The following is a 26,711-nucleotide window of genomic DNA, read 5'->3' as shown; positions in this document are numbered from 1 at the left end:
GCACAGACAGGACCTCCACTCCTGGCATTCCTCACACCAAGTCCAGCCTCATGACACACACCAGGAGCCAGGATAGATGACTGAGAGCCCCCACAACCTCTTAGTCCCATCTCCAAGCAGGCGATGGCATGTGCTCTCGCATCTCACTGCTTCCCCACACCAGCACTCAGTGTTACCAAAGCTTTTCTTCTTCCCCTCAAAATATTTCAGAGGAGAACTCGGGTTTTGGCAGATGGGAGACGCTGGAAGTAATACCTGGCAGGAGATGAAGGCAAGGGTCTCTTAAATGGTCAGCCTTGGACAGAGCGAGATGTTTGGTTTCTCTCCTGGATTCCCTCTAGCAGGGCTGCGTTATGATTTGGGCCCCAAAGCACAATTAATGTGCTGAGACTGTAGCGAATCCAAGTCTCTTTCCTTTTATTGCTCTTAATCACTCTTCCATCTGTGCACCACAGCCCTGCTCCAGACCCAGCCAGGCACGGTGTGGCCGCAGCCCGGACGCCTCCCCCAAGCCCCCCTTACCCCCAGACCTGCATAAGGTTCGTGTTTCCATCACTTTAGGTGAGGTGACTGCATCCCACCGGCACCCACCGGTGCCCCGCAGCCTGACCCCAATCCCAACAGAGCTGAGGGACCAATCCTGGCAAGGGGCAGCTGGTGCAGAGCAGCCTTGACTCAGCCAAGACACTCGTGCCAGGCTGAAAGACCCTCCTGGCACAGGTGAAGACCTTATGGGTCACCCTGGAGATGTGTCTCACACATCTCCAGTGTGCTCCAACACCGCCACAGATCCTTGCAGGAATCCACAAACACTCTACTTAAAATAAAAATCCATCTCCTGCCACCTCCCCTCTCCTCCAGGTCCTTCAAGTTGTTTTATGTCCCTTGGTGCTGACACAGAGGTGCTGCACTGGCGCCCAATCCATCACGGGCACCGAGCTCCCTCCTCCCCCATCCCAGCCAGGGCTGGCACCCCAGGGGACACGGAGCCACTTCCAGGTCACCGAGCAGAGGCACCCGCCTGCTCCGCTGCACACAAACTGCTCGGGGCCTCCAGAGAGCACAGCTTGGTTACAGCCCCTTCTCCTCTTCCTCCTCCTCCTCCTCCCTGGCAGCAGGGACACGCAGCCCCCACTCACGGCATCCCGTTATTATTTGTATTAATATCACTAGCACTGCTACTTCCTCACTGCCCTGCTGTGGGGAGATGAGCCCCCCATTTCATGCACATCCCCCCACCTCACACACCTCCCCCCACCCTGCACACATCTCCCCAGCCCTTTCCATGAGCTCCAGCACATTGGCTGGGGTGTTTGCCAGGCCTGGGGCAGGGGCTGTGTGGGGGGAGCCCACCCCACGCTGTCAAGCTGCCAGCGGGGCCGGCAGCAGCTTTCCAGCCTTCCAGCCTTCCCGAGGCAGCTGCGCCGGGAAGGGGCCCTCCGGCCCCCGAAACGTGTGTTTGAGCCAGCCCGGCCCTGTCCTGTCCCCGCTCGGCACAGAAGGTGCAAGGCTTGGGTTTCACACACCCTCCTGCCAGCTCCAGAGCTGCTCCAGAGTTGCTCCAGCCGCCCGGTCCAGCATGGAAAGAGGAGGCTGCTCCTCGAGCACCGCTGACCCATTGCTCGCTGACCTGGCATCAGGGGCACTGCCGGCCCATGCAGCCAGCACCAGTGCCATGGAGCCAACTGGGATCGTTCTGTCCCTCCCCATCTGTACTGGGAAGGTGAGGGAGCCCATCCCTGCAGTCACTCTGCAGACAGCCAGTGGAGCCCTGGGAATCTGGACATCCCAGCCCACGCTCCTGCTCCAGTAAACACAGTGGGAAAATCCCCAGTTCAAATGCACTGCTGGAAATGGGAATGAAAATCGTCGCAGAGGGTCTGGCAGGGATGGGGTTCACCTCCCCCTGGCCAAGGCCAGCATCCCCAAAATCAAATTAAAAGGTTAAATTAGCCCCAGTCTTTACAGGGAGTGGAGGGACATGCACAGTGCAGAGCTGGCAGTGTCAGCCAGTGACAGGGGAAAGAAGAAGGGAGGAGAACACGCACCACACTCATCCTCACCTGTTACAGCTTCACTCTCTCAACATGCTTTCCTGGGGCAAAGGGAGAACAACAGCAAACACTTTCACTTAAGTGAAAACCTAATTTCCCATTAAATCAGCTTTCTGGTGGAAAATTATAACCAACCCTAATTAGTATCATAATTAAGAGTCACTGTTATATTGCAGGGAACCTCATCCAGGCCGAAAAGCACATCTTGGCTGCAAGACCACAGCTTGCTGACTCTCTCACAGGCCCTTTAGCAGCAGCACTGCAAGCTGTCCATGTGGATGAGCCGTGGAAGCATCATCCATTTCTGCCCTGCTCCCTGCCCAGCACAGGGGGAACACGGCACTAAATAAACCCTTTGTCTCCAGGTCTATCCACCCCTTCCACAAAAACTACGTGTTGCTGGAAGAGGAAGATGATTTGTGCAGACTCTGTGGTCGCCCCAAGCAACTGGTTACAGGTCAGGAAGAAAGTGCCACGTAATTCCCCACCTGATGCTCTGCCAGAGTCATTTGTGGGCCCCGCTGGGAGCAGGAGGGGAGGAAAGCACTTATTGCCTTTTAACAGGGTGTAAATCTCTCCTGTTAGGTAGGAAAACATCTGCAAGATGACTCAGAAATCCCTTGGGAAGGGGATGGGGATGGACAGTGCCATCCTCAACGCCAGTTCCTCCCCACATGGAGCCAACGCTGCCCACTAAGGGCTCCATCCTCTAGTGGGCTCCATCCTCGCTCCAGTGGCTCAGAGAAAACTCCAGGTTATCAGGGATGGAGAGGCTGATTCATGTGCAAATGTTCTGGAAGCTCCAGCTGCCTGGAGGAGGTGCCCTGCAGCAGGCAGGGACAGGAGCTCTGGGAGGAAACCCCACTGCAATTAAAGGCAAACTTTGCATAAGCATCAGGAACCTGCTGGAAGTGGGGAGGTGACATGGGTGCAACTCCTGGCCCAGAGATGCAAATAATCCCATGGCTGGGAGAGGAGCCAGCCCAGGCACTGTTTCTGCTGTGGTCGTGCACCCACAGGAGCCCAGCTTGGATCAGGATCACCCTTGGCTCCCAGTGCTTCACCCCACAACAGCTGGAGCAGGAGCTCACTGATCCACTGCTCCCAGGGAGCACACATGGCAGGACCCCAGGCTGGTCTCAGCCCTCTGCTCCAGGACACCAGCACGGCACCAAACGGTCTCCAGCAACACCCTGAGCTGCAGGATTTAGACATTTCCAGTACATGCCAAATAAGCCCCTGATTATCCAGACAAGGACTTGCCCTCTTGCTGAGTAATGGTGGAGGAAGGGGCCTCTCTGGCCCCAAACTTAGGGAAGATCCCACTGCAGAGGGGGGAGCAGCTGTGCCCCGATCCTGCTGCTCCCACAGCCGCCTCTCCCTGAGCTGTGTAACCCCTGCTCTGCCAGGGGGGATCAAAGAGCACAGCCATTACACAGCAGCAAGTCTCAGGGCAAAGAGGTTTGGAATGGAGAGTGACACCAATCCACTCTGGAAAGGTGAGATGCCAGAGGTGCCTCACACCGCTGGGCAGCCCTGCCTGCATGGCTGGTCTGGTCCAGAGGTGGACAAACACAGATCTTTAGAAATTAGGCACGGAAAAGGACCCAGCACACACTGTCATGGACCCTTCCACACCAGGTCAGAGCTGTAGTGGTCCCTACAAGCCTCTTCCCTGCACTTTGGCAGCTACGGGAGCAGTAGAGTGCAATGGGGATCCCAGGGGAAAAGCCCGGGGAGAGGGTCTGGATGAAGAAGTGGTTATTTTAAAAAACATGCCAAGGAAGTAGCTGCCTGCACTTATCCATGCACAAATCTCCTGGACGCACCAGTATGCCAGGATTTGTTTCAATTCCTTGTCGAGCTGATGGCTGCTTCTGCCTTGAGAGTCTCTTAATTAAAGTTTAATCCAAAAGGAGCCACGTTATCTCTCTTTTGTGTCATGGAGGAAGCCCTCAGAAGTGACCACTGATGAAGAGCCAGATCCGCCAACGCCTGTGCAGCTGTAGCTCCAGGAGAAGCCCTGGGATCTCCATGTCCTCCTGCTGCAGATGTGCTGGGGGAGCAGGGGCTGCAAGGGGAGGATGAGGAAGGGGAAGAGAGGATGCACCACAAAAACTACAGGGCTGCTTTGCTGTGGGCCCACCACCACAGCTGCTGAGGGAGCACTTCTGGGGGGACAGGCAGATTCCCAATGTCCCAGGAGTGGGGGCAGAGCAGGATCAGGCAGGTGATGCAGGGGGAGATGTCACTTCTTCACTGCCATCACCCCTGCACTTCACTACTGCTTGTCACTCTGTTTTCAGGAGCACTGAGGAGTTAAACACGTTTTATTTTCTACTAATGGGTCGTGACAGTGCCAAAGAGACACTCTTGAAAATCGTTTCTGGTGGGGAACAGCATCCTGGGATGCAGGGAGCCCAATTTCCCGGGCAGACACAACCCAGTGGCCATCTCCAAAACCCTTGGCTGTGCCAGGGCTGCGGGCAGGGCCAGGCTGCCCAGTAGCCAGGGAGTTAAGCGGGCACCGGGACCCCGGCCGGGTGTTTGTGGCAGGCAGGGCCCCCCGGCCCCAGAGCAGATCAAAGCACAGGGAATTTACCTCCCGGCCGGGTGCAGGACACCGGCCCTTTTGGAGGGGGCTTTTCATCCCTATTAGGGCCATGAAAGGCTGAGCCATGAGATCAGCTGCCAGGGGCTGTCCGGGGACAGCGCTGAGCCGAAAAGGTCAGGAGGGAGGAGGAGAAGAGAAAAGAGGCAGAGGCTTAAGGGACAGGGCTCAACAAAATCGCATTTACTGTGGTCACGGTCTTCAGACAAGGCTCCAAGACAAGGAACCGCGTGTTGTCTAAGGGCCATTATTTGGGTTTGACATGTCCAGAGCCCGGCTTTGAAGTCGGGAGTGGGACACGTTAGAGATCCACCGGCTCCCACGCGGCATCTCCTGCAGGAGAGGGTCCCACCCACCCTTTGTCATCAGCTCTCAGCAGGACAGGGACAGAGAGCAAAGCCCCAAAATCAGATGGATGCCACCAGCCTTTGCTTGGCCCAGGTATGTGACAGGTATGGCCAAGGACTTGGCATGCATTTGGGGGAAGAATGAGGAAACCGGTTAATTGGGTTTTTATCAGCAGAAGTTCACAGCTCCCATCACGGCATCAAACGGCACTTGGGCTTTCAACTCATCTCCACCAAACAAGTTGTGGGATGGAAGATGAGGAGCACATGAAAGTGGCCACATTCAAATGCAATCAGCAAAGAGCTGGAGGGCTGACAACCCCCCCAGGCACAGCCCCCATCCCAAGGAACCAGGGAGGAAATTATCAAATCCCAAGGAAGGAGCTCCAGTGGCCCCGCAGACACACGCTGGCACCAGCTAAAGGCTTCCCAAACCAACGGAAACTGGAGGAGCACAGCCAGATAGGCAAGTATGGCAACGTGTCCCAAAAGATTCCAAGGGAGGAAGGATGATCCTGGCAGCTGGAGTCCATAGGTGACCCCTCTCTCCACACTGAAAACGCTGACGTAGCGCGGCCCAGGGACGAAGCCGCGTTGCAGCGGCAGCGCTGGTTTACAACAAATAACTCTTGCCAGGTTAAGACTAATTGCATCTAAAAACAGAAATGCAAGACAAGGGGTTTAACGCAACCCTCGGTAATACATCCGCTCCCGCCGGATCCCGCTGCCAAAAAGCGTTAGATTGGATTACGGATGTTATTACATCAAAAATGGATTGAAGGGCTTAAAGACTCCCAATAAACAGCAAACGCATTGGATTTATGGGGAAACATCTACCAGGGCCTCGCTTTTACTTCAGCATTGTCATCAAACAAGGCCTTTGTGCTTTAAAGAGGCTCAGGGGAGAGGTGAGACACTGCAGCCGTGCCAGGGGCTTGCCAGAGGGACAAGTGAGAGATCCAACCTGGAAGAACACCTTGGCACTGCTCACCACATCTGCAAACAGCTGCCTGGAGAGCACCGAAAGGCTGATCAAGGTTTGTCTGGCGGTCTCCATCATCCCACACCCCACTGAACACAGAAGGGGCTTCCAGGACCACCAACAACCCCAAAACCAAACAGAGAATGAACTGGGGAACCGTGTCCGAGGATGGAGCAAGTGCAAGGCTGAAGAACACGCCACCAGGCATGTCCCTGCCAGAGCACAGAGGCACCAGCACAGCTGGGCACCACCAACACCCCTCACAGACCTGACTGAGCTGAAGATCATGGAATCATGAAATGGTTTGCATTGGAAGGGACCTTAAAGATCATTCTGTTCCATCCCCCTGCCATGGGCAAGGACACCTCCCACTAGACCAGGTTGCTTCAAGCCCCGTCCAATCTGGCCTTGGACACTTCCAGGATGGGGCATTCCAGAGATGGGCTTAGTGACCTTTAAAAGTTCCTTCCAATCCAAACTATTCTTTGATTCTCTGATCCAGAGCTCTGACATGGCAGGGAGCCACACCGGGAGCTCCTTCTCACACCGCCCTGCTGCCAGGACATGGGGATTAATGGATCTCTATCCAGGCACCTCATTACCAGAGATAGTGAAACTGGAGCAAGTTCAAAGAGGAGCAGCAAACGCAATTAGGAGCCGGAGTGAATTAGGAGGGGAGGTGCAGGGAGCTGAACCTGCAGGGCTGGCTGAGCCCTGGTGGGGCCGGAGCTGCCCACGAGCATCCCGGGAGCACAGGCACCAGGGAGAGGGAGGGCCACTCCAGTGGGACACAGACTGCCCTGGAAACAAGGAAAATCACCAGAAATCCACAAAACCAAGGTTGAGGAGAAAGGTTGGCATGGCCACACTCTCACACATGTGGCAGGGGACCTGCAGGCCCAAAGCAGGACCCCCACCCCGCCTCTGGACAATATCTTCCCAGAGGAGTCCTCAGTTTCCCCCTTCCTGTGTCCTTTTGCTCCTGCCAGCCCAAAATGCAATTGAACAGATAATTTTGAAGCACTGGGATACATTCCTCCCTCCCATTTCAGCCATTCACAAGCCACCAGCCTCTCCACCAGCTCTGCAGGGACAGAAGGCGGAGGAATCACGTGCCTGCCTTGATCAGGATGCTGTGAATGATCCAAACCTCACTGCTGGCCAGGGAATGGCAGGAGAACCTGCATCTACACACCAGTCTGCAAGTACAAACCACCCCGGAGTCCCCATGGATGCTCCCAGCAGCCTGCCCATGGTTTGTGTTTGGCCCAGGAACCAGGGAAAAGACTTCCCTTTGGGGAAAAAAGCAAAACTTCCTTCCTGTTGGACCTTGCCTTCCTACCTCCCATACAGCACAGCAGGAGCAACCGCCTGGAGAGTCACCAGCACACACTTCCCTCTGTCTGCCCATGGTGCAGGATGGTTTTGTAGGGAAGGGATGGGATGCCAGGGACAGGGAATCCCATCCAGGCACCAAAAGCAGGCAGGGAAGCACCTGGGAGACCAGGGATGGAAGAAATCACAGCCTGTCATGGAAAAGAACACCCAATTCCCAAATTCCCAGCTCCTCTGCCCTCTCAGCACCCCATCCTGGGGATGGTGCCTAGATCCTGCTGGAGCCTCATGGTCCCCCCGAGCCTCTGCATTCACCATGGACCTGCAGGCAGGAGATGCCACATCTTGTTCTTTATGGAAAGGCTTAGGAAGAAGCATCACCTTCCCCTGCCCAGCCTCTGGAGTAAAGATGCTTTCAAGGAAAGCCTGGAGCTGGCGTGGAGGGGGCCGGTGTGAGGCTCCGGAGAGGACAGGGACAGGGAATGTCGGCTTTCAAAAGCCTTTTCATTGCTAAGCCCAGGGCTGGGGCTGTGTCCCTCCGTGATAAAAGTGTCCCTAAACAAGGCTTGGCATATCCAAAGCGAGGGCGAGGAGCAGCCCTGAATGGGAGGGACCCCGGGAAGCCCCCGGCTCCCGTGGGCAGGTTTTCCAGCGGCACACGTCCTGCTCCCCTCGGCTTCAGTGGCGCTTCCCCGGCTTAGAAATGAAAAGGAAGGAAAAAACCCCTTTGTGTGTCCAGGCAAAGCTTGGGGAGAGGGAGGGGGGAAAAAATGGGGGGACAAAAAAAAGACAACACGTGGGTGGTCTGCTCGGGAGACTTTTGACTTTGTTTTTTTGGCTATTTTATTTCTTGGCAGAAAGAACTCCTGGGGCTGCTCGGCAGAGGGTATGGCCAGATCACAGGAGCATCCTCAGCCCACCCAGGGGCCAAAGTTCAGTTGGCAGCTCCCGGCTCTGAGGGGTTTCGCATCAAAGCACGGAGGAGTCAAGAGAAATTAAAGTCAGAAACGGTCCAAGGAAGGGGCAGAGGGCAGTGCCGGCCCCCCGAGGGGAGGGGGGACACCCCACAGGGATGCTCCGAGCACCCCGCTCGCTGCTTCCCTAGACAGCACGAAACTGGGAAATAGAGGATAAATAGGACTTTATGTTAAAAAAATGAGCTTAAAAGGCTCAGCCAAACATCCGACAGGACGCACAGCCAGGATTTTGTAAACTGTGCTATGCCGGCTTTACAAAATCCAGGCTGTGCATCCCGTCGGATCCACAGCGAGCCAGAGCCGGAGCCGGTCACCTGCAGTGCCCCAGGTGTGCCGGCAGCGTTGGAGGGGAGCTGGCACCGACCCAAAGCCACGGGGGCCCTTGGGGAGCCACGTTTGGAGTCGGCAACACACTGTCAGCTGCTTGTGAAAACGCCTCCGAAAGCTCCAGGAGGTTGATTTTCACTTGAGTTTTTGTGTGAAATGAAAAATAGCTCCTTAAAATTTGGCTAATTCAGAGGCTGGTAAATCCCTCTGCCCCCACTTTCCTGGACTTGGATGACATATGAGGGATCTCACGTTTCTTCTTCCCAGTGCTTTGCTCCACTTCTGAGTTTGTTTTGGGGAACATATTTGTCTTTGAGGGCTCTTTACAGCCTGAAGGTCCCATGGGATGTAGCTCAGAGGACCCCTTCTTTCAGCCCTCGTTAGTTTGATGACCCTATCAATGCTTGAACTTGACCTCCAAACACAGAGAAGCCACTGACCAAGTGCTTCAAGATGTTTGCCTGAACCAAGGCTGTGATTTTGGCCCCTCTTTGCCCTCTTTGCCCACTGCGAGCAAAGCTGGTGTTGAATCAAGCTTTTCATCAGCTGAGGGACCACAGAGGGCTGAACTTTGGCATCCCAGGGCCATCAGGCTGGTGCCAAATATGGGGAGGAGATGGGAGTCTGCATGGGAGTTGTGCCAGGGCTTTTGGCATCCCAAACCCATCTCTGCGGTGCCCGGGCTGGAATCAGGGCTTCCTGCATCCCTGATGGCTGCAGAGCTGGTGTTCCCTGAGTGACAGGTGATAGATGTCCCCAGGCTGGCACAGGGACGGTGACCATCACTCCGGGAGAGTCCGGCCCGGCAGTGACTCAGCCCATGGTCGCTGCCAGCACCGCGTTGTGCCAAGCCGGCTCAGCGGGTTGTTGTGCCAGGTCCTGTCACCTCTCCTGTTAGCAACACCTTCCTGTCTGACCATCCAGGAGCCACTCTGGCATCTCCATGGCCATGCAGGGAGCAGAACCACCACTCCCGACCCACTCAGTCACACGTCAGGAAGCACTAAGAACCATTTCCCATGACAGAACTGAGGGGGGTTCAGGGCTGTCCTGCCAGAGCTGGGCTCGGCTGCTTCCTCTGCATCAGGTTTATTCCCAACTATTCTGCAGCACAACTCCAGCCCCGGCCGGGCTGGCGGGGGATGTCCACACCGGCAGCCTCACCACGACACCGCGCTACGGCAGAGCCCCTCCTGCCCCCAGCTCTGCCACGGCCTCGCCGCCCCCTCCCGCAGATTCCAGGCTAAAAATACCCTGTTTACGGAGGGGAAAGTGGCGGCTCCCCCGGCCGGCGCTCGCCTCCCACGCGGGCGGCTGACCCCTGCGCCGGCTGCTCGCCGGTGAGCCCATGGCAGGTGAGCCCATGGCACGTGACGGCGAGGGAGCCGAGCCACGGCCACCGTGCCCTTTGCATGCACGGAGCCAGGCGGGAACAGCCAGGCTGAGCAGGACAGGAGGGGAGGAAGAGCGAGCTGGCAGCACTGCCTGGACATGGCCGAGCTCCCCAGCGTCCTCCTCCATCCACACCAGAGCCAGCACAGGCGGATACACCCCTGTGCAATGGTCCCCTGCATGCACAAACAACAGGCCCCAAGAAAATTCCAATGTCCTTCCCTCTCCCCTCCATAAAAAGCACTAAGACACAAAAGGGACAGGCCAACGTGCAGAATTCTGCAGCCATCTGGATCACAGCACACACTGCGCACCACTGGCACTTCCCGCTGCCGGAGCTGCTCTTGGAGGCAGCACCCACGGACAAGGACAAGCATCTCCTTGGACACCATTCCTCTTTCTCCCAAGCAAAGTCCTGCAAATGACCTGTAATGCCTCCAGCAAAGATGGCAGTAAAATATAAGCTCCAGGCATGACAGTGCTCCAGACACACAGAGCCAACCCCGCCTGGGGACATGTTCCTGCTCCTGGTCACAAGCGGGGCAGGGACAGCAGAGCAGCCAGACACAGACCGGTGACCCCACTCAGCCAGTGACACATTCCTCCCCCTGCTCCCATCCAGCGGGACATATTTTCCGTACGTGTCAGCTCTTTGCACCGGCCAAGTCACACACAAGTGCCTGGCGACACTGTCCAGGAGCCCGCAGCCCTCCCGAGCCAGGGCCGGCGGCGAGGAGGAGGAGGGCGACTCACATGTGATGAAGTAATCCTGCTGCCGCTTGAACTCCAGGCCCATGTAGTTGGGGCTGAACTCCTGGAACTTGATGGTGAAGCGGATCTCCTGCTCAGGCCGGTTGCACGTCACCAGCACGTTGGGGTCCATGACGGTGCTGCAGGCATCTGCCTGCTCCTTCCTCACCAGGTACAGCTTGTAGTACTCGTAAGGCTTGGACGGCTCCGCCTTGGGGCAGATAATGTCCAGTTTATCCCCAATCTCCGGGTAGATGACCAGCCCCTTCCCAGTCATGAATCTGAAAGAGAGGAGGGTGAGAGGTTACCACATGCTGGAGCAGGAGCCACACCAGCCCATCCCACCCCACTCACAACATTTATTTTGTGCTTCAACTCTGCTGCTTCCCCTCTACAAGATAGTTGACACCAGAATTAAGTTCTCCTCTTCCCTCCCCATCCCAGCATATAACAGAGCCAGTGTGGGCTCCCTCCAACAAAACCAGGGCTGGCTTGGGTCAGTCCTGCTCTCCAGCCATGAAAGGGCGGGCACCCTTCCCAGCCCCAAGCCTGGCATCCAACAGGGAATGGAGTCTTCCCACAAAGGGCTGAGGAGCAAGCGGGCTGGAGACGCCGTGGCTCTGCCCGACGGCCAGGCAAGGAGTTTCCTGCAGGGACAGGCAATAATTAGGCACAGGGAGAAGTCCTGACAATGGGGTGCAGGGAGGGATCCCTTCCACGCCCCGGCTCCCCAAGGAATTCCTGTCCTTAAATGGAAGGGAGGGAAGCATCCTGCAGGACAACTTCTGCCTCACCAGGCTCAACGGCGTGCCCAGGAGCGTGGGAGGACCGGATGGAGAGGAGCAAGGAGGGAGGAAAGCTATTCGGGGCTGGAAGGCAGGGCATTGGGAAGGGAAGGAAGGCAAGATGCTGATAATTAGCATTCGGATCTCGTTATGGTGGGGCAAGGCTCTGATTAGGTTTTTCCAGCATGAAGGAGAGGATTAGGGTAGCAAGGAGGGAAGCAGCAGATCATCTACTTTGATGTAGGCAACAAGCGTTCCTGATGGGAGATAAGGTGGGAATGGATGTTCCTGCAGAGTTATCTCTGCTGCAACTCCCTCATGTAATCTGGGCATGGCAAAAACCAAAGCAAGTGTTTTGGCTGCACGGTCACGCTTCCCCTTCCGCTCTCGGACACGGCCCATCCTTGTCCCGGTCCATCCTGGCGGTTGGATGGGGTCCGGGACACCTTCTGCCCCCAGCCAGCTGCTCCAGTTGGAGCTGCAGGCTCCATGGAAAGAAGATCAAACACACAAAACCAACCTGCTCCGTGGCTCCAGTACAAGTCTTAGCAAGAAGCCACGGAGCTGGAACCAGCAGCAGGCCTCTGGCTGCAGGAGCCCCACAGATCCACATGCCAGGCTGGGAGCTGGCAGGCGGAGCCAGAGCCCACGCACCCCCCGATGCCCTTGGCATGGGCTCCGGAGCTCGGTGCCAGCTCGGTAGCAGTGGGACAGACACACAGACATCATGTGCACCTTGCTGCCAGATCAGACGGGTAGCCGGGGTGCCCGCCCTTTCCCAGCCCAGGAGAGTTGGCACAGGGATGGTGGGTACGGTCCCATGGAGCTGGATTCAGGCAGGTTATCCGCCCATCCTCCCTGCGCGGCTGCAGCTCTGCCTCCACCATATCAGCTCCAGCAGTATCCAAAGCAGCTGCAATGCCCAATGGGGCATCAGGCGCAGGGAGATGGTCGGGATCATCCCAACCCTGGCACCGGCAGTACAGCATGGCTTTGGCCACAGTAGGTTTGGGAAGTGATTAAGTTTTACACAAGTCATGATTCTGGCAGAAGGTGACCATGAGAGAGTTGGGAAGTCGACCCCTGAAGGGCTTTCAGGGATGCAGGTGGGATGCTGACCGTGCTGCCAGCACGGCACAGTCCGGCTCCATCCGCGGCACTACCGGCAGGTAAGCCAGGCTTCGCTTCACACTACCAAGTAGGTCACCTGGCCGGTGGCCAGCACGGGCTTCCAAAGCCTCGGGAGCGATAAAGGCTTCCCCACCCACGGCCGGAGCCCTGACGCAAGGCCGGAGCGGGGCAGGAGTAGGGGAGCAGCCCCTGCCCCTCCCTCCCGGCCGCAGACACGCAGTGCAAGTGAACACTTGCACGCTCGCCCCGGGTTCCCACCCCGAGAGGCAGCTGGATCCCACACTCCACGGCTGGGCTGAGTCAGAGGCTTCCTGGCACAGGATTCTGGAGTGACTCAAGCTCCCTCCTCCAGCCCCTGCCAGCTCCCTCCTGCCCAGAAGATGCCAAACAGGAAGCCACAAACAAGTCAAGCAGATGTCTTGCACCGCCGGAGCAGGAGGAGAAAGCTGCTATCCACCCTCATCTCCATACCAGGAGGACCTATTAAACCTCCATGGCCAAAACCTTGGCCAACACCTGCAAACCAACCGGTCCCCACGACACCAGCCTATTGGGATGGGGCCAAGCAGATTTTTAAACAGGGGAGGGGCCATGAAGCAGCTGGGGCAGCTGAGAACATCCCAGCACCACATCCTGCTGGCACCTCCTCATCTGAGGAACTCCAGGACCAGGGCCTATGTTTGGTTTATTTGTTTAAAGGATAAAACAACAAGGCGAGTCCCTGCCACGACCGCTCAGTCCCAGCTCCAGAAGCACAGGGCTTTGGCCTGGAAATTAGCCCAGGAACATCTTCCAGATCTCCTACATCAAGCAAGACAGAGCCACCTCACCATGCACGGGGCTTTTGAGGTGTTCCCTCTGACTGCTTCTCTCTGCCAGCCACATTCCCCCCCAACATGTTTCCCTTTGTCCTCCAGTTTCCCTGTTTTTTTCTCCTCCATTTCCCCCTTAGTGTCCTCTCTCTTCTCCAAAAGCAGGGCTGCTCCCAAAAAATTTTGCTTTGTCACAAGAACAGCTTGTAATGACCATCCTAGAGAAGACCAAGAGCTCCTGCCATGCAAGAGGCCAGTTCTACAGGAAATTCTCCTTTAAAATACTCAGTAAAAAGCTACATTTATCACAAGAAAAAGAGAGGAAAAAAGGAGAGTCCAAAAATTGTCGCGTGTTGCCTGAACGCAGGATTGCAGCCAGTTCCGGGGACAAGGAAATTCAGTTCAGAGGGATGGCTGAAGACAAAAAGGAATTACACTCTTGACTTGTCTTCACAAGGACACGTCTTCAGATTTATCTTAACCGGGAGGAATGAACAGAGCAACTTCTAAATTAATAGGGAAATTCATCGTGCCCTCAGAGCACCCGCTGTAATGTCAGGGAGGGAGGGAGGGGGAAATCTGCTGTTCCTCCATAAAATACAGTTTGATTTCCCTGTTTTAAGGTGAGGAGGAAAAAAATACAAGGAAAACTAAAATTTAACTGAAACTTAATGCTGAAAAACAGCTTCCACCTTGTATGACTCTCCTTTACCTCGCCCATCACTCACAAGAATGGTCCAGCTTTATTCCTACCCCACCTCTGGAAGTGTTCAAGGCCAGGTTGGATGGGGCTTGGAGCAGCCTGGGAGGTGTCCCTGCCCATGGCAGGGGGTGGAACAGAATGATCTTTAAGGTCCCTTCCAACCCAAACCACTCTGGGAGTCTGTGAGTGGCACCGTCACCAGCTCACAGGTCACATCCCTCCTCCTGGAGTCCAAGGGCGTGGGAATGATTAACTACAGCCATTACAGTTTAAAACAAGTACTTTTTGCCAGCTGAGCAGGTGGAGAGCACTGGCCATCGCTCCACTTATCGGCAGCTCCATCCATTAAAGCCCCTGGAGGTGGTTTTTGGGTGGCACCCACGGCTGCCCACCCGCAGAGCTGTGCTGGGACCATCCCGGCCATCCCAGCCAGGCATCCCCCCACAGCCCCCCGGCCCCCAGCTCCCGGCCCTGCAGGTTCCCTGGGACCGATCAGGTGGCGGCATCCAATTTCCTCATTGTTTCGGGAGGTGTTTTCTGATGGGAAAGGTGAAAAGGGTATTTGTGAGCCTTGTAAACCGATTCCTCCGAGTTGGGTAAACAACGGGAGCTCTGTTGGCAGCGGGATGTCGGGATGCTGGAGCAGAGAGACGGGATTAAAGGGCAGCCTCTCCCCTGCCCTGAGTTGGGGGGCCGCTGCTGGGGACCCCCAGCCCTTGCAGAGCTCCCCCCTCAGCAGCACGGAGGGCTATGCTCCCTTCAGGGCTCCAAACCGTGGGACCCGATGGACTGAGCGGGGTCTATAGGTGGGACCTGCTGGAAGAGCCGTGGACTCAGTGCCTGTGGAGGCAGCACCCTGACATCACAGAGGGGGGTTCCTGGGAGAGGAGGAATGGGGCAGTAAGAGATGAGAATCCCTTGGAACACAGCGTGGGCCCAGGAGGGAATGCAGCCCCTGTGCCCCTGGCTGTGCCTCGGCAGGAGCTTCCACACACCACGGCAGCAGTGCTGCCCAGGCAGGCACAGACCAGCCCCGCCGTGCCCGCTGCTCCTTCCGTTTGATCCCAATGCAGCCGGGCACGGATTCACACACAGGGATGAGCAGACCCCATGCAACCACAGGCAGGGCAATACCATCTTCCAGCAGCGGCTGGAAGCTCACACCTTGTCTTCCAGGAGGAGTAGCCCCGTGAGGTGGTGGGGCTCCCAGTAAACCACCTGATGGATCAAAATCCCATGGCTTCCCGGGATGGCTAGTGGGATACCAGCCACACCGAGCAGCTCCAGTAGCACCAGGGTTCCTGGAACTGCCACACCACAGGGATGACCTGCTCCTTCCCACCACTGTCAGAGGCTCTGCAAGCCCAGGAACACAGGGTGAGGAGGAAAACCTTTGGTGGGACAAGCTCTGAATTCGTGTTGGGCATGAAACCTCCCTCCTCCACACATCCACCCCATGCAGGCTCCTCTCCTCCATGTGGGAACACATGGATAGATATGGATAAGCCAACACATTCACAGCAACAGCTGCAGACACAAGTGTCCTGCAAACAAGTCATCTGGAACCTTAAAATCCAGCAGTCCTTCAGATCTTCCTTAGGGGAGACCAGTGAATTGCTTAAAACCATATTTTTTAAAAAAATGTGTTGACACACTTTCCAATCTCTCCTCTCTGATCCAGGCATTCCTTGCACCATGTCAACTACCAAATCTCCAGGGCAGCATCACCTTTCCCCACATCCACAACACACGATGCCCCTCACCTGACATCAGGCTTTGCAGCAACAGAACAACATTTACCAAGAACCTGCTCCTCGCAGAAGACGCTCTAAAGCCGATGCTGACATACATACAAGATGACATATGCTAAATGCTGTTTGCTTCAAAGAAATCCAAAAATAACTGTATCTTACATGCAGGACATGTACATCTGGCAGGGAAGGCTGACAGTGCCCGGCAGAGCGAGGCCTGCAGGAGCTCTGTGGTTTTCCTGGTGTCTGGGCAGCTGAAGACCCCATGGGCCCAGCTCTCCACACCAACAGGTCCTTCCAGCCAGATCACAGCTCCCACGAGCCACCGCGGCTCACACCCACTGGGAACCACCTCACAAAGGGATGGGAAAGGGCCAGATCCAGTAAAAAAGCCAAAACTCCCTGTATGAACTGGGTGTGTGCTCCTGAAAAGCACTCCTGAACCCTGCGAGAGCTTTGCTGGTGCCCAGTCACACCAGGTTCAGCCCCACCCCTCTGCCTCGCTCTCCCTCACTTCCCTGGGACATGGTAGCCATGTCCAGGCACTGGGTACTCTCTCCCGGGACCCTTGGCTACCAGCCAGAGAAATCAATGCTGTCCCCAGAGGAGTCCTCCAGACCCCAATATCACAGAGTTCCAGCCACTGGAGGGGCACTGCACAGCTCGCGCTCCCACCATCGCTCCAAAGCTCCCCTGCTGACACCCAGGCACCGCTGCCCTTGTCAAGGTCTGTGTTTTCACCAAGAAAGAGACATCGAGGGGTTGGTAGCAAACACTGGGATGTCTCTTGGGTGGTACCATCACAGCTGGAGTCAAACAGCATCACTAGACAGGGACGAGTACACAGTCCCAGCTTGAGCCAAGAGCATCGGACACCCCATGTCACAGGGACAGCCCCCCACCCAACTCACTTCACCTCTCAAGAGCTGAGGACAACCAAACCAGAGGAATTATACACTAATCCCAATGGCCCACCTTATTCCAGTACACCAACAGCATCTACAGCCCTTTCCCGGAGCGGTGCCAGCAGCTGGAGGCACAGGACCCATTCTCCTTTTTGACTCCCATTCAACTCTTGGGAACAAAGAAACCCCGTGGAAGGAAGTTAATTACAAGTGGAATGAAAAGGTTCCACACTCTCCTCTGCCTCCCTCTGTATCTGTCGCCTTCTCGCTCGTCCATCGCGCTCCCCGTCGCCGTAAGAGGGTAAATCGGAGCACGCGAACCCCCACGCTCTCAGATCCCACTTCTTTCATGTGCTCCTCTATTATTAGTCTCCTTTAGAAGAGCCTTCCATCTTTTTTCCCCCTGCTAATCTATGTATAATTATTTTCCTTGCCCTCGGCAGACCTCTGCTATTTCTGCTCTGTCCTTCGGAGCCGAGGTGGCCACACAGACCCAACAGTTCCAGGTAATTCTAAAAGCAGCATCATATCTCCCCCACTCTCTTGGTCTCTGATGCTCAGAGAGAAATTTTCTACCTTCCAGCCCCCCCCAGCTCCTCGTTGTCCCCGGGAGGGGGAACAGCCTCTGCTGAGCCCCCACAGGCTGTCCTGTCCCGTCCCCCTCCCAGACACACTTTAAGGCCCTTTTTTTTTCCACATCTCGGGTTTAATGAGGCCCATTCAACCCTCCCAAAGACAAAAGGCCCTTCTCGTTTCCAAACGGATTTACACGACGCATCAGTGAGGCATAAACGAGTCACCATGGCAACGCACACCGGCCCCCCCAGCACCGGGATGCCATTTTCCAACTCCACTGCTCCCCAAAACCCCTTTGTTGCTTTAATGCAGCTAGGAGGCTCCTCACCGGCTGGGAAAATCCCCCACCCACCCCAAAGTGACCCCCGGGGCCAAGGATGACATTTTTGAGGTGAAGTTAAAAGATGTCCCCAGTGCAGACACCCCAGAGAGCTCCGCGCCATGACCGACTCTGGGTCATGGCCAAGCCAGGGTCTGGATTGAGCGGAAGGGACAGAAACACCAGTTGCAGGGGGAAATGAAACCAAGCTGCCCCCTCTGCCCAGAAATGGGGGTGATGCCCACGGCAGCACAGTCTGTCCACGCTCAAACACCAGCCCCAGCCACAACCCTGCTCCCAGCACCTTTCCACAGGGAAGCCGGTGGCTTTGGGGATTCCCATAGCTTTGGCAATGATCAAGAGGTCACTCCAATGCTTCATGTGGAGGTTTGGCAACCATGAGCCTCATGTTTGTACCATAACCCTCCCCAGCCAGCCTCTCATTGAAGCTAAAGAGAGCACCTTGCTTGCTCCATGCAGGGAAGACGGGACACAGGGAATGTGGGAAGCAGGGACATCCCACCACAGCTCCTCAAGCTTTTTTCAGATGTTGCACAGTCGCTGCCATATCTCTGAAGACCAAGCCCTCACCCAACATCAAGGGGACAGCCCAGCTGTACCTGATTAGACAACAGAGAAAGACCAGAAAGAATCCATTTTCCATGAAAACACCTCCGGGGTTTCTGCAAGGGGAAAGGAAGTAGGACCCTGGTTACAGCTGCAAACCTGCAGCTTACAGATGGGTCTCCCCTCCTCCAGTCCAGACTCCTTCTCCTAAGGGAGAGAGATCCAGAGCAACAGCCAGCAAGGTGACTGAAGACATCACTTGTCACAGGGCCCAGCACGTTCCCACTCGTGGAGATGCTCTCCAGCCAAAAGAGCCACCTCAGAGCAGCACTGCCACCCTTCTGCATGGGTTTGGCTTTTCCTGTCCCTGTGCCAGATGCCAAGGTAGAGGAAGTCTAGAGGAGGGACAGCTAGCAGAGGTCACCAGGGACAAGGGATGATCCCCACAGATCCTCTCTGTCCCTGTGCCAGTTTTCCTGCCGCTGGGCTCAGGAGTCCAAGGGCTTTTGGAACAGGTGGCTCAGCAGAGCTCACACCAAGGTTATCACCAACCAAGAGCAGAGCAGGTCTCCAGCCATCAGAATGCTGTGGAGAACAGGTCACCAGGCTCAGGAAAGCCAGCACAGATGCTGGCCACACCTCAGCACCCACGGCCAGCAGGGGCCACAGTGGCCAGTGATGCCCCTGGCCCCACGGCCGCTGGCAGCCAGGGCTGGCCTCGGTGACTCAGAGCCCTCCTGCACCATGGCATGCCCAAGGAAAGCATCTGAGTCCCAGATTCTCCATCAGCTCCAAGGAGGATAATGGTGGCCCCCATTCCATCGCCACACTGAGCACAGCGAAAGGCAGCGCCCACAAAAGAGGAATGTTCTCCTTTGTCCCATCGTGTGCTCGGCCAAGATGGTTCCCAATGCCAGTCCATCATCTACAGGGATGGCTGCTGCTCACCCCAACGCTCTGAGGAGGAAGAAGAGAAGGGGCAGGAGGAGAAGGCTCACAGCCCTCGCAGGAGCCAGGCCTGACATGAGCCGCCACGTGCTGCTCCATCTTCCCACCCCGTGCACTCAGACACTGCTCCCAAATGATCCGAATCCAAACCCTGTGAGGGCGGGAAACAAAAAGTGCTGGTAATTGAGGGAGTTTGGAGGAGATTTAATTGGGGCCAGAGCAGTGGCGCAGGCTGCTGCTGCCACCTGCAGCCGGTGGCGTGGGCTCGGGGGACCCCAGGCTCCCACTCGCGCCGGCCTGGGGTGCAGACGCAGAATGAGGAGCGCCAGGGGTCCCCTGGGCTTGTCCCCACCCCACACACCCCCCTGCAAACTCCTTATTTTCAGCACAATAAGCAGCTCCAGCAGCGACGGAACCACGGGCTTGGCCAAGAAATGCAGAGAAAAAAAAGCCATATTTTCTCCCTTGAGTTGTATCGTCCCGATCTCCCCGCGGAGGAATCTGGAGGAGCCGAGTTATCTAATTAATGCTGGCAGAAGCGGGAGGCCGAGGGCCGGGGGGCGGCGGGGCCCACAAAGCCGGCGTGGGGAGCGGTCTCCCCGCCGCCGGCATCCCCCGGCAAAGGGGCCCCTCGCTGGGAGTGAGGTAAGAGGGGATTCAAAGGGGGGTTTGTCAGGGGTTTTGTTTTTGAAAACGGGGGAGGGGAACGGGACAGGGCTTGACAAGAGCTGACAGACAACTGAACAAAACCATAAGGGCCATGAATGGCAACACGGCGCTTTAATTGGCGTAGGAATGGAGAGAGAAGTGAGACAATGAGGCTGGGCAGTGGCAGTGGGGCCGAGGTGTGGGCAGCGGGCACTCACCTTCTCCTGCCCACACTGCCAACCCCATCCCGACAGAGGTTGGCAGCTGGATGGCCTCCATCCTGAAAAATAGTACCCAAAAACCCCAGGGGAAAACATGGAAGCCGGAACGACAGAGCCCAGCACCCATCAGGCATTGCAAAACCCTGACAGCACCAGAAGCAGCACAGTCCCAGCCCTGGGACGCTGCAGATATTAAATGATCCATCGGAAGCAGCTCAGGTTCCCGCTCGGCTCCGTGTGTTTTCCGGCCTCGGTTTGGCCGCCCGTGCCCTGGCTGCAGCCCCGCTCATCCGGAGGACGGGGGGCCGGGAGGGGGAGAGAGGGAGAGGCAGGTTAAAAGGGAACACGGTTGGATCAGCAGGGTTCCCACTCCTTCCCTGACCCCTCCGAAATAAAACGGAGGAGATTTCGCCTCCCGGTTCCAAAGCAAAGAATTACTTTGGCAGGGCCCGCGGCGGCGGCCGGGCGCCCACTTGGAAGGGAAAGCGGCAGGAATATGCCCAAGGAACCCAAGAGTAGGCCCTCCCCGCCAGGGCCTGCTCATTCTCATGCAGATCCATCCCCAGTCAGGACAGATCGGAGGCAAATTGCAGCCCGCCCTCCCCAGAGCAGGGGAAGGCAGGCAAGGGGCTCAGCCCACCAGACCTGACACGAACCCCACTGTTTTCCAAGATCCCCCCTCTTCCCACCTCTCACTTTTCCGGCTCAGTTGGAAAAATGAAGGGCTGAAAGCCAAGAGCTGAAGTTACAGCCAGTGGTTGGGTCCTGGGAGAGAGAGAGCCCCTCCCTCCCTTCCTCCCTGCACTCCAGAACCCGGCACCCCAGAATCCGACACCTCACTGACCCTGCACCCCAAAATCCCAGGCTGCAGCCAGGAGCCTCAAACCAGCCCAAACCTCCCAACAGGACAGTGGAGACCCTCTACCCTGAACCAGACAACACTGAGTGCTGCAAGTCACTGCTGCTGCATTCCCAGGGGTACAGAACGGGTCCCCAAATCCCTCAGCACCCCCCTTCACACTCTACTGGCCACCTCCAAAGCAAGGGAGAGGAGCCACCAGCCTCCTCCAGTTTTCTGAGGACTACCACAAAAATAAAGCCCACACATGCCCTGGGGCATGCACCAGCAGCTGTGGGGTCCTCCTGGACTTCCCCTGGCTCCAATGGTGTCCCAGGGCTTGTGTCTCCACCCCCAGAGATCCCACTGAGGGCTGGGTGACAGCCCCAGAGCACCCACCCAGGTCCCTGGGAGGGCTGGGGCTCTGGCTCACCCCAAGGATGCAATGCTGCGGTTTGAAGGATTAATCCCAACATCAGGAACCGGGCAGGGAGGAGCAATCCCTGCAGAGGGTTCCCCACAGCCCGGCTGCGGGATGGCCTGCCCTGCCCCGACAGGTCTCCCGGGTTTCGCCAGCCCTGCCAGCCCCTGGCCCAGGAGCAGCGTCACCCCCCTGACTCACCGCCAGGCCCTTTGATCCCTCGGCTCCCAGAGGTGGCCAAACGAGTTCTGTCATTCCAGCTCTGTCTGGAAGCGCCATCTTCCCAGGCAGCTGCAAATCACCAGCCCTCAGCCCTCGTGTCATTACTGGGAACTCGCTCGGCTGCCACCGGCCTTGGAACTTACTGAGAGCTTCTCAACTCCTGTCCTAATGCAGGGCACGTCCACATCTGCCCACAGCTGTCCACCCCAGCTGTGGTTGGAAGGGACCTTAAAGCCCATCTCATTCCACCCCCTTCCACTAGCCCAGGTTGCTCCAAGCCTCGTCCAACCTGGCCTTGGACACTTTCAGGGATCCAGGGGCAGCCACAGCTTCTCTGGGCAACCTGTGCCAGGGCCTCCCCACCCTCACAGCCAACAATTCCTTCCCAATATCCCATCTATCCCTGCCCTCTGGCAGTGGGAAGCCATTCCCCCTTGTTCTGTCCCTCCATCCCTTGTCCCAAGTCCCTCTCCAGCTCTCCTGGAGCCCCTTTAGGCCCTGGAAGGAACTCTAAGGTCTCCCCAGAGCCTTTTCTTCTCCAGGCTGAAGCAGGAACCAGGTCACAGAGTTCCTCACTCCCACGTCAGCCCCACCACCGGCACATCGTGCTCGGCCAGCCAGGACCTTCGGCCCCACTCCATGGGGGTGGATGGGGCTGGGTTAGGTCTGGGAGAAAAAACTAAAGATGAGTCACAAGACCTCAAAAGATTATTTGTTTTCTCCCCTCTTGTTCTCCTGCACACACAAACTGAGCCATCACCAAAGCCTGGAGAGCCAGCTCCGCAGGAAAGCCTGAATCCAGTCTCCACCTTCAGCCCTGGATGTCACTCAGCAGGGAAGAAACTGCCCCTTTCTCCCCAAAACCTCTTCCCAGTGCTGCCCACTGTGCTCTTTACTGTGAGGCCCCATTCAGGTGCAAAAGCCCCAATTTTCTCTGTATCTACAGCAAAAAGACAGACCTTCCTAAAGGTTTCAGCACTGGGAGGGGCTGGGACACCCTCTGCTCTCCCTCTTCTCTGCTCCCAGTTTACCCAGTTCAGAGCTGATTGGAACAGCAGCAGCTGAAAGGGGGGGGGGGGGCAGGAGAGAGGCCAGCACAGCACAGGAGTGTCAGGTTTAAACCTCTGCTCCTGCCCAAAGAGATCTGGTTCAGACTTGCTTTTATTTTTAGGCCAGATACACGTACAGCTGAACTTTAATACAGTGTACAACATCCAGCTGGGAAGGGGCGAGGGAGAGGAACCAGAACCCAGCACTGGCTCGGGTGTCACGGGAGCTGCCAGAGCCGGAGATCTCAGGACTCGTGCTCCTCTCTGTCCCCAAGGATGTCACTAGACATTGTTGGGACACACAGCTCCCACTCCCAGCGGGACCTTTCACAAAGCAGTAAGGAAAGCTTGAGTTTAAACCTAAAAATAACTCAGCCCTTGGGCCTGAGGGGGAGGGAGCAGAGCACCCAGCCTGCCATCCCGCTCCAGCACCAGCAGTTTCCAATTGCCTGCGGACAGGGAGCGTTCCCAGTTCTCCCCCCGAGACAAAAACCTCCGCCTTGCCACCCACACTCATGGAATAAAGCTGGCAAGAGCCACAGGAGAGACCAAAGTCTCCCCCAACCACATCCTGCCCCCCCCTTTGCTGCCAGATGCGATTCCCCAGAGCCTTGTCCCAAAATCCCGCCAGCTCAGGCATTCCTGGTGGCAGTCCTCGTCCCACCGTCTGTGTGCCACCACGCTGGGGACACATTCCAGCGACGCCATCACACCAGGAGCCTGACAAGGCTGATGCCACCAGCCTAACGGGGAGTTTATTCCCAGGCTGGTGACTTGTCTGCCCCGCTGATCCCCCTTCCCCGTGTTCCACAGGCAGAACCAGTTCCCAACATGGAGCACAAGCATCAAACTCACCAGAGCTGGGAGAGCAAACAAGGACCAACCCCCACCTAGCAGCGACGGTTTCAGGGTGCCCCCCAGGAAAGGGGATGATTTACCAAGGCTTAGGAAAACCCCAAGTGAGCACCAGTGCTGCTGCAGGAACACCCCATCCTGCCCTTTGGCTCCTGGTCCCTGGCAGGACTCACCCCCACAAACCCCTTACTGGACCCCAAATCTTCTCTCCGACCCCCAGGACCCTCAGCTCCCCCATCCCTTCCTGCCTCCCTATCCCAGAAAAGCCATTCACGAGGCTCCAGTCTCTGACCGTCCAACTCCCTAAATCCACTTCAGTCTTTCTTTGCACTCAAGGTGCTTTTTTCCTTTCCTTTCTCTTTTTTAAACTTATTAAGGAGAAAGTTCAAACCACTGGCAGCGACTGAGACGCACTAATTTGGAACTTAGTGTGGAGTCGACATTGCATTAAGTATTTCTGTCAACCGTGAGGACACACCATGTCTGTGTAAGAAATTACACCAGCAATTATAGCTAAAGAGGCATGTAAAATTTAAAAAAAAAAATTTAATGTATTCAAAAATGATAACTGACATTCTTATTAGGATTAATCTAATTTTAGTAGACTCATTTATATCCTGCCTCTGGATAAAAAATGAGTTTCAATTTTAAAACCTGGATAAAAACTGGCATTTTTTAAGAAAGTACTTTTAAAAGTCACCCTGCATGATTAAGCGGGATGATAATGTGAGGAAGCTTAGCAAAAAGCTGTGCCATTAAAGAAGATATTTGTTAAACAAAACAGAAGCAGAGATATTTATCAACCCCAGCAGACTGTTCCAGGGTAACTCCGGACCTGGTGCTGCCGGGTGTTGCTTGTGGTTGCAGGTTAATGGAGAGAAAATTGGGAACAGTGGATAACGGGGAAGGGGCAGGACGATGCTCAGGGCTGGGTCGGAGTTTTGCTGGGATGTCAGGAGCACGGGATAGCATCCTGCACCCATGAGCAGGGAATGGCAGGCATCAGTGAGAGCCATATGGTGCTTCTATAGCCCGGATGAGCAACGCTGCCCAGTGTAGCCTGGACAGTCCCATGAGGCAGGGACGGGGGCAAGGCAAAGCACGGGAGTCACTCACAGACTGGGAAAAGAAACTCCAAAGGTTGAGTTAGTTTAACTTACCCAAAACCTGAGATTTTACACCGAGGTCCTTCGCAAGGAGCAGCCTCGGGGTGCCGAGGTTTGCCAGAACACTGAGCGGGGCCGGGCACAGCTCCGCACTGCCCACCCTCTGTGGCACCGCCACAGGTTGGTTACCTGGTACAAACACGTGCCCTTGGCCCATTGCTCTGGTCTCCATACACTGTAACCCCACGGAAGTGGATTGTTTAAATGGCACAGGTTCTGGCAGAAGCAGGTACAGGAGCATCTCTTCTCCCTGTCCCGACCCACCACGGAGGACGCCTTTCCCCAGCACACGCTTCCTGCTACGGACACCTCTAACAACTAAATAACCCCAAATCACATCACTCATCAAACCCAGCCACCCCAGGAAAGGAACCAGCCGAGATGCCTCCTCCAGTCATGCCACTGTCCATGTTGCTCCATGTCCCCACATTCAAATCCCCCACGGCAGCGGGGCTGCCATGGACATGTCCCTGACCACCATACACCATGGGATACCAAGGAGATGTTCAGCCATCCCAGGGTGGGAAGATGGGAAGGCAGGAGGGCACATGGAGCCTGCACCCCCAGGATGGGAGCCAGGCACTCACCAGGGCTTGGCCCTCTCCTCTCACCCACATCCCCCCATTCGAAGGGAATTAAGCACCAAAGGGAAGGGAAGCAAGGGAAGCAAAGCACCAAATGATTTAAGGATACGTGGAAGGAGTCAAAAGCCAATGAGGAAAAAAAAGTCCCAGGTTGATTATTTTATTTTCTCTTGACAGTTTGAGCCACAATGGCCAATAAATCCCAATTACGGATTTTAAAAATGCTTCCTGCAGACACTTGGACCATCAAGGCAATTCTGGGTTCCCATAACTCCTGCTTTATGATGGTCATACATGTCAGCTCTCCGCAGAGCCTAGCATTTCAATAAAATGACCATAAACCTAGATTAGAGATTAAAGGACTGACTCAGAAGTTGTCAGAGGAAGAAACAAGTTTCCCTGCAATTGCTTTGCCATTTTTACCGACCAACAGTTTGGCTTTTGGATGGTTTTATGCCAGCAGTAAATCCTGGTTGCTGACAGCTCGGTGTGGAGAGGCTGAGGCAGCGGGGAGGTGCGGGGAGGACGCGAGCGCAGCCCCGGGCTCAGCGACAGCTCCGCGATCAGAAGTGACAGGTCTCCTCCTGGGCTCCCCAGCGCCTGCGACGGCACAGGGACGTGGATGCCAGCTCCGACCGACCTTCCCAGCCCCCCCTCCCAGCCCCCCAACCTGTCAGACTGCTCTCCAGGGAGCAGCTCTGTCCTCGTTTCTCCTCCTTTCGTTTTGGCAGGGTCAGGAGCTGCCAAGCACGCCAGGACATGGGAAGGTGACAGCGGAGTGGTGACCCCCCCCCCCACCCACGGGCTCCCTGTGGCCAGACAGGACCAGGGACCCCCAAACGATGCTCTGGGGGAGCAACCCCGGCCCCCCATCAGCAGCTGCCTCTGTCCCCCAGCCTGTCACAGCAGCAGTGACAACTCAGTGGAGACGCCTTTGGAAGGATAAACGCCGAGCGTTTGTTGTGTTCGTGTTTCCTGGATGAATGCGCCGCTTCCTTTTACTAAATGCTCTCCTAGGAGAAGGGAAAGGGAAAAATAAAACAGCAGCAGAAAGAAAGGGGGATGACTCACGGCGAGGCCACATCTCCACCGACACGCGAGAGCTGCGAGACAGTGCCAAGGACAAGGGCTGGGATCAAAAGCATAAGAGCGGATCAAACGTACGCCCTCCCCGGGGAGGGGGAAGGTTTGCAGGAGCTGCCAGGGGAGGAAGGTGGGATGGAGCCGGGCCCATCTCCCTTTCCTGAGGTTCAGTCGCTGCTTTCACATTCTGAACAGGATCTCTGCTCGTTTGAGTTCATTGAGACACGCACACAGTGCTCCACACCAGGACACAGGCAGGGATGGGGACGGGGAGGACCAGGAGGAACCGTGGCTGCACCCAACAGGAGGTGAAAAAATGCCCTTTTCCCGAGGAAATGAAAGAGCCGAGCCC

General features: G+C 56.3%; 1 protein-coding gene across 1 annotated transcript in view; it reads right to left on the bottom strand.

Moving 5' to 3' along the window:
• Positions 1 to 26,711, bottom strand: part of EFNB1 (ephrin B1) — a 49,329-nt gene that overhangs the window by 8,399 nt on the left and 14,219 nt on the right. The window contains exon 2 of the mRNA XM_027724916.2: positions 10,779 to 11,056. Coding sequence (XP_027580717.1) covers positions 10,779 to 11,056 — 278 coding nt within the window. The remainder of the gene's footprint in view (positions 1 to 10,778; positions 11,057 to 26,711) is intronic.

The sequence above is a fragment of the Pipra filicauda genome, unplaced genomic scaffold, assembly GCF_003945595.2.
Source record: "Pipra filicauda isolate LSUMZ 115617 unplaced genomic scaffold, ASM394559v2 scaffold9_size5747161_pilon, whole genome shotgun sequence".
Lineage (NCBI taxonomy): Eukaryota > Metazoa > Chordata > Aves > Passeriformes > Pipridae > Pipra > Pipra filicauda.
The sequence above is the reverse complement of the archived record's forward strand: the minus strand, read 5'-3'. Positions and strand labels throughout refer to the sequence as shown.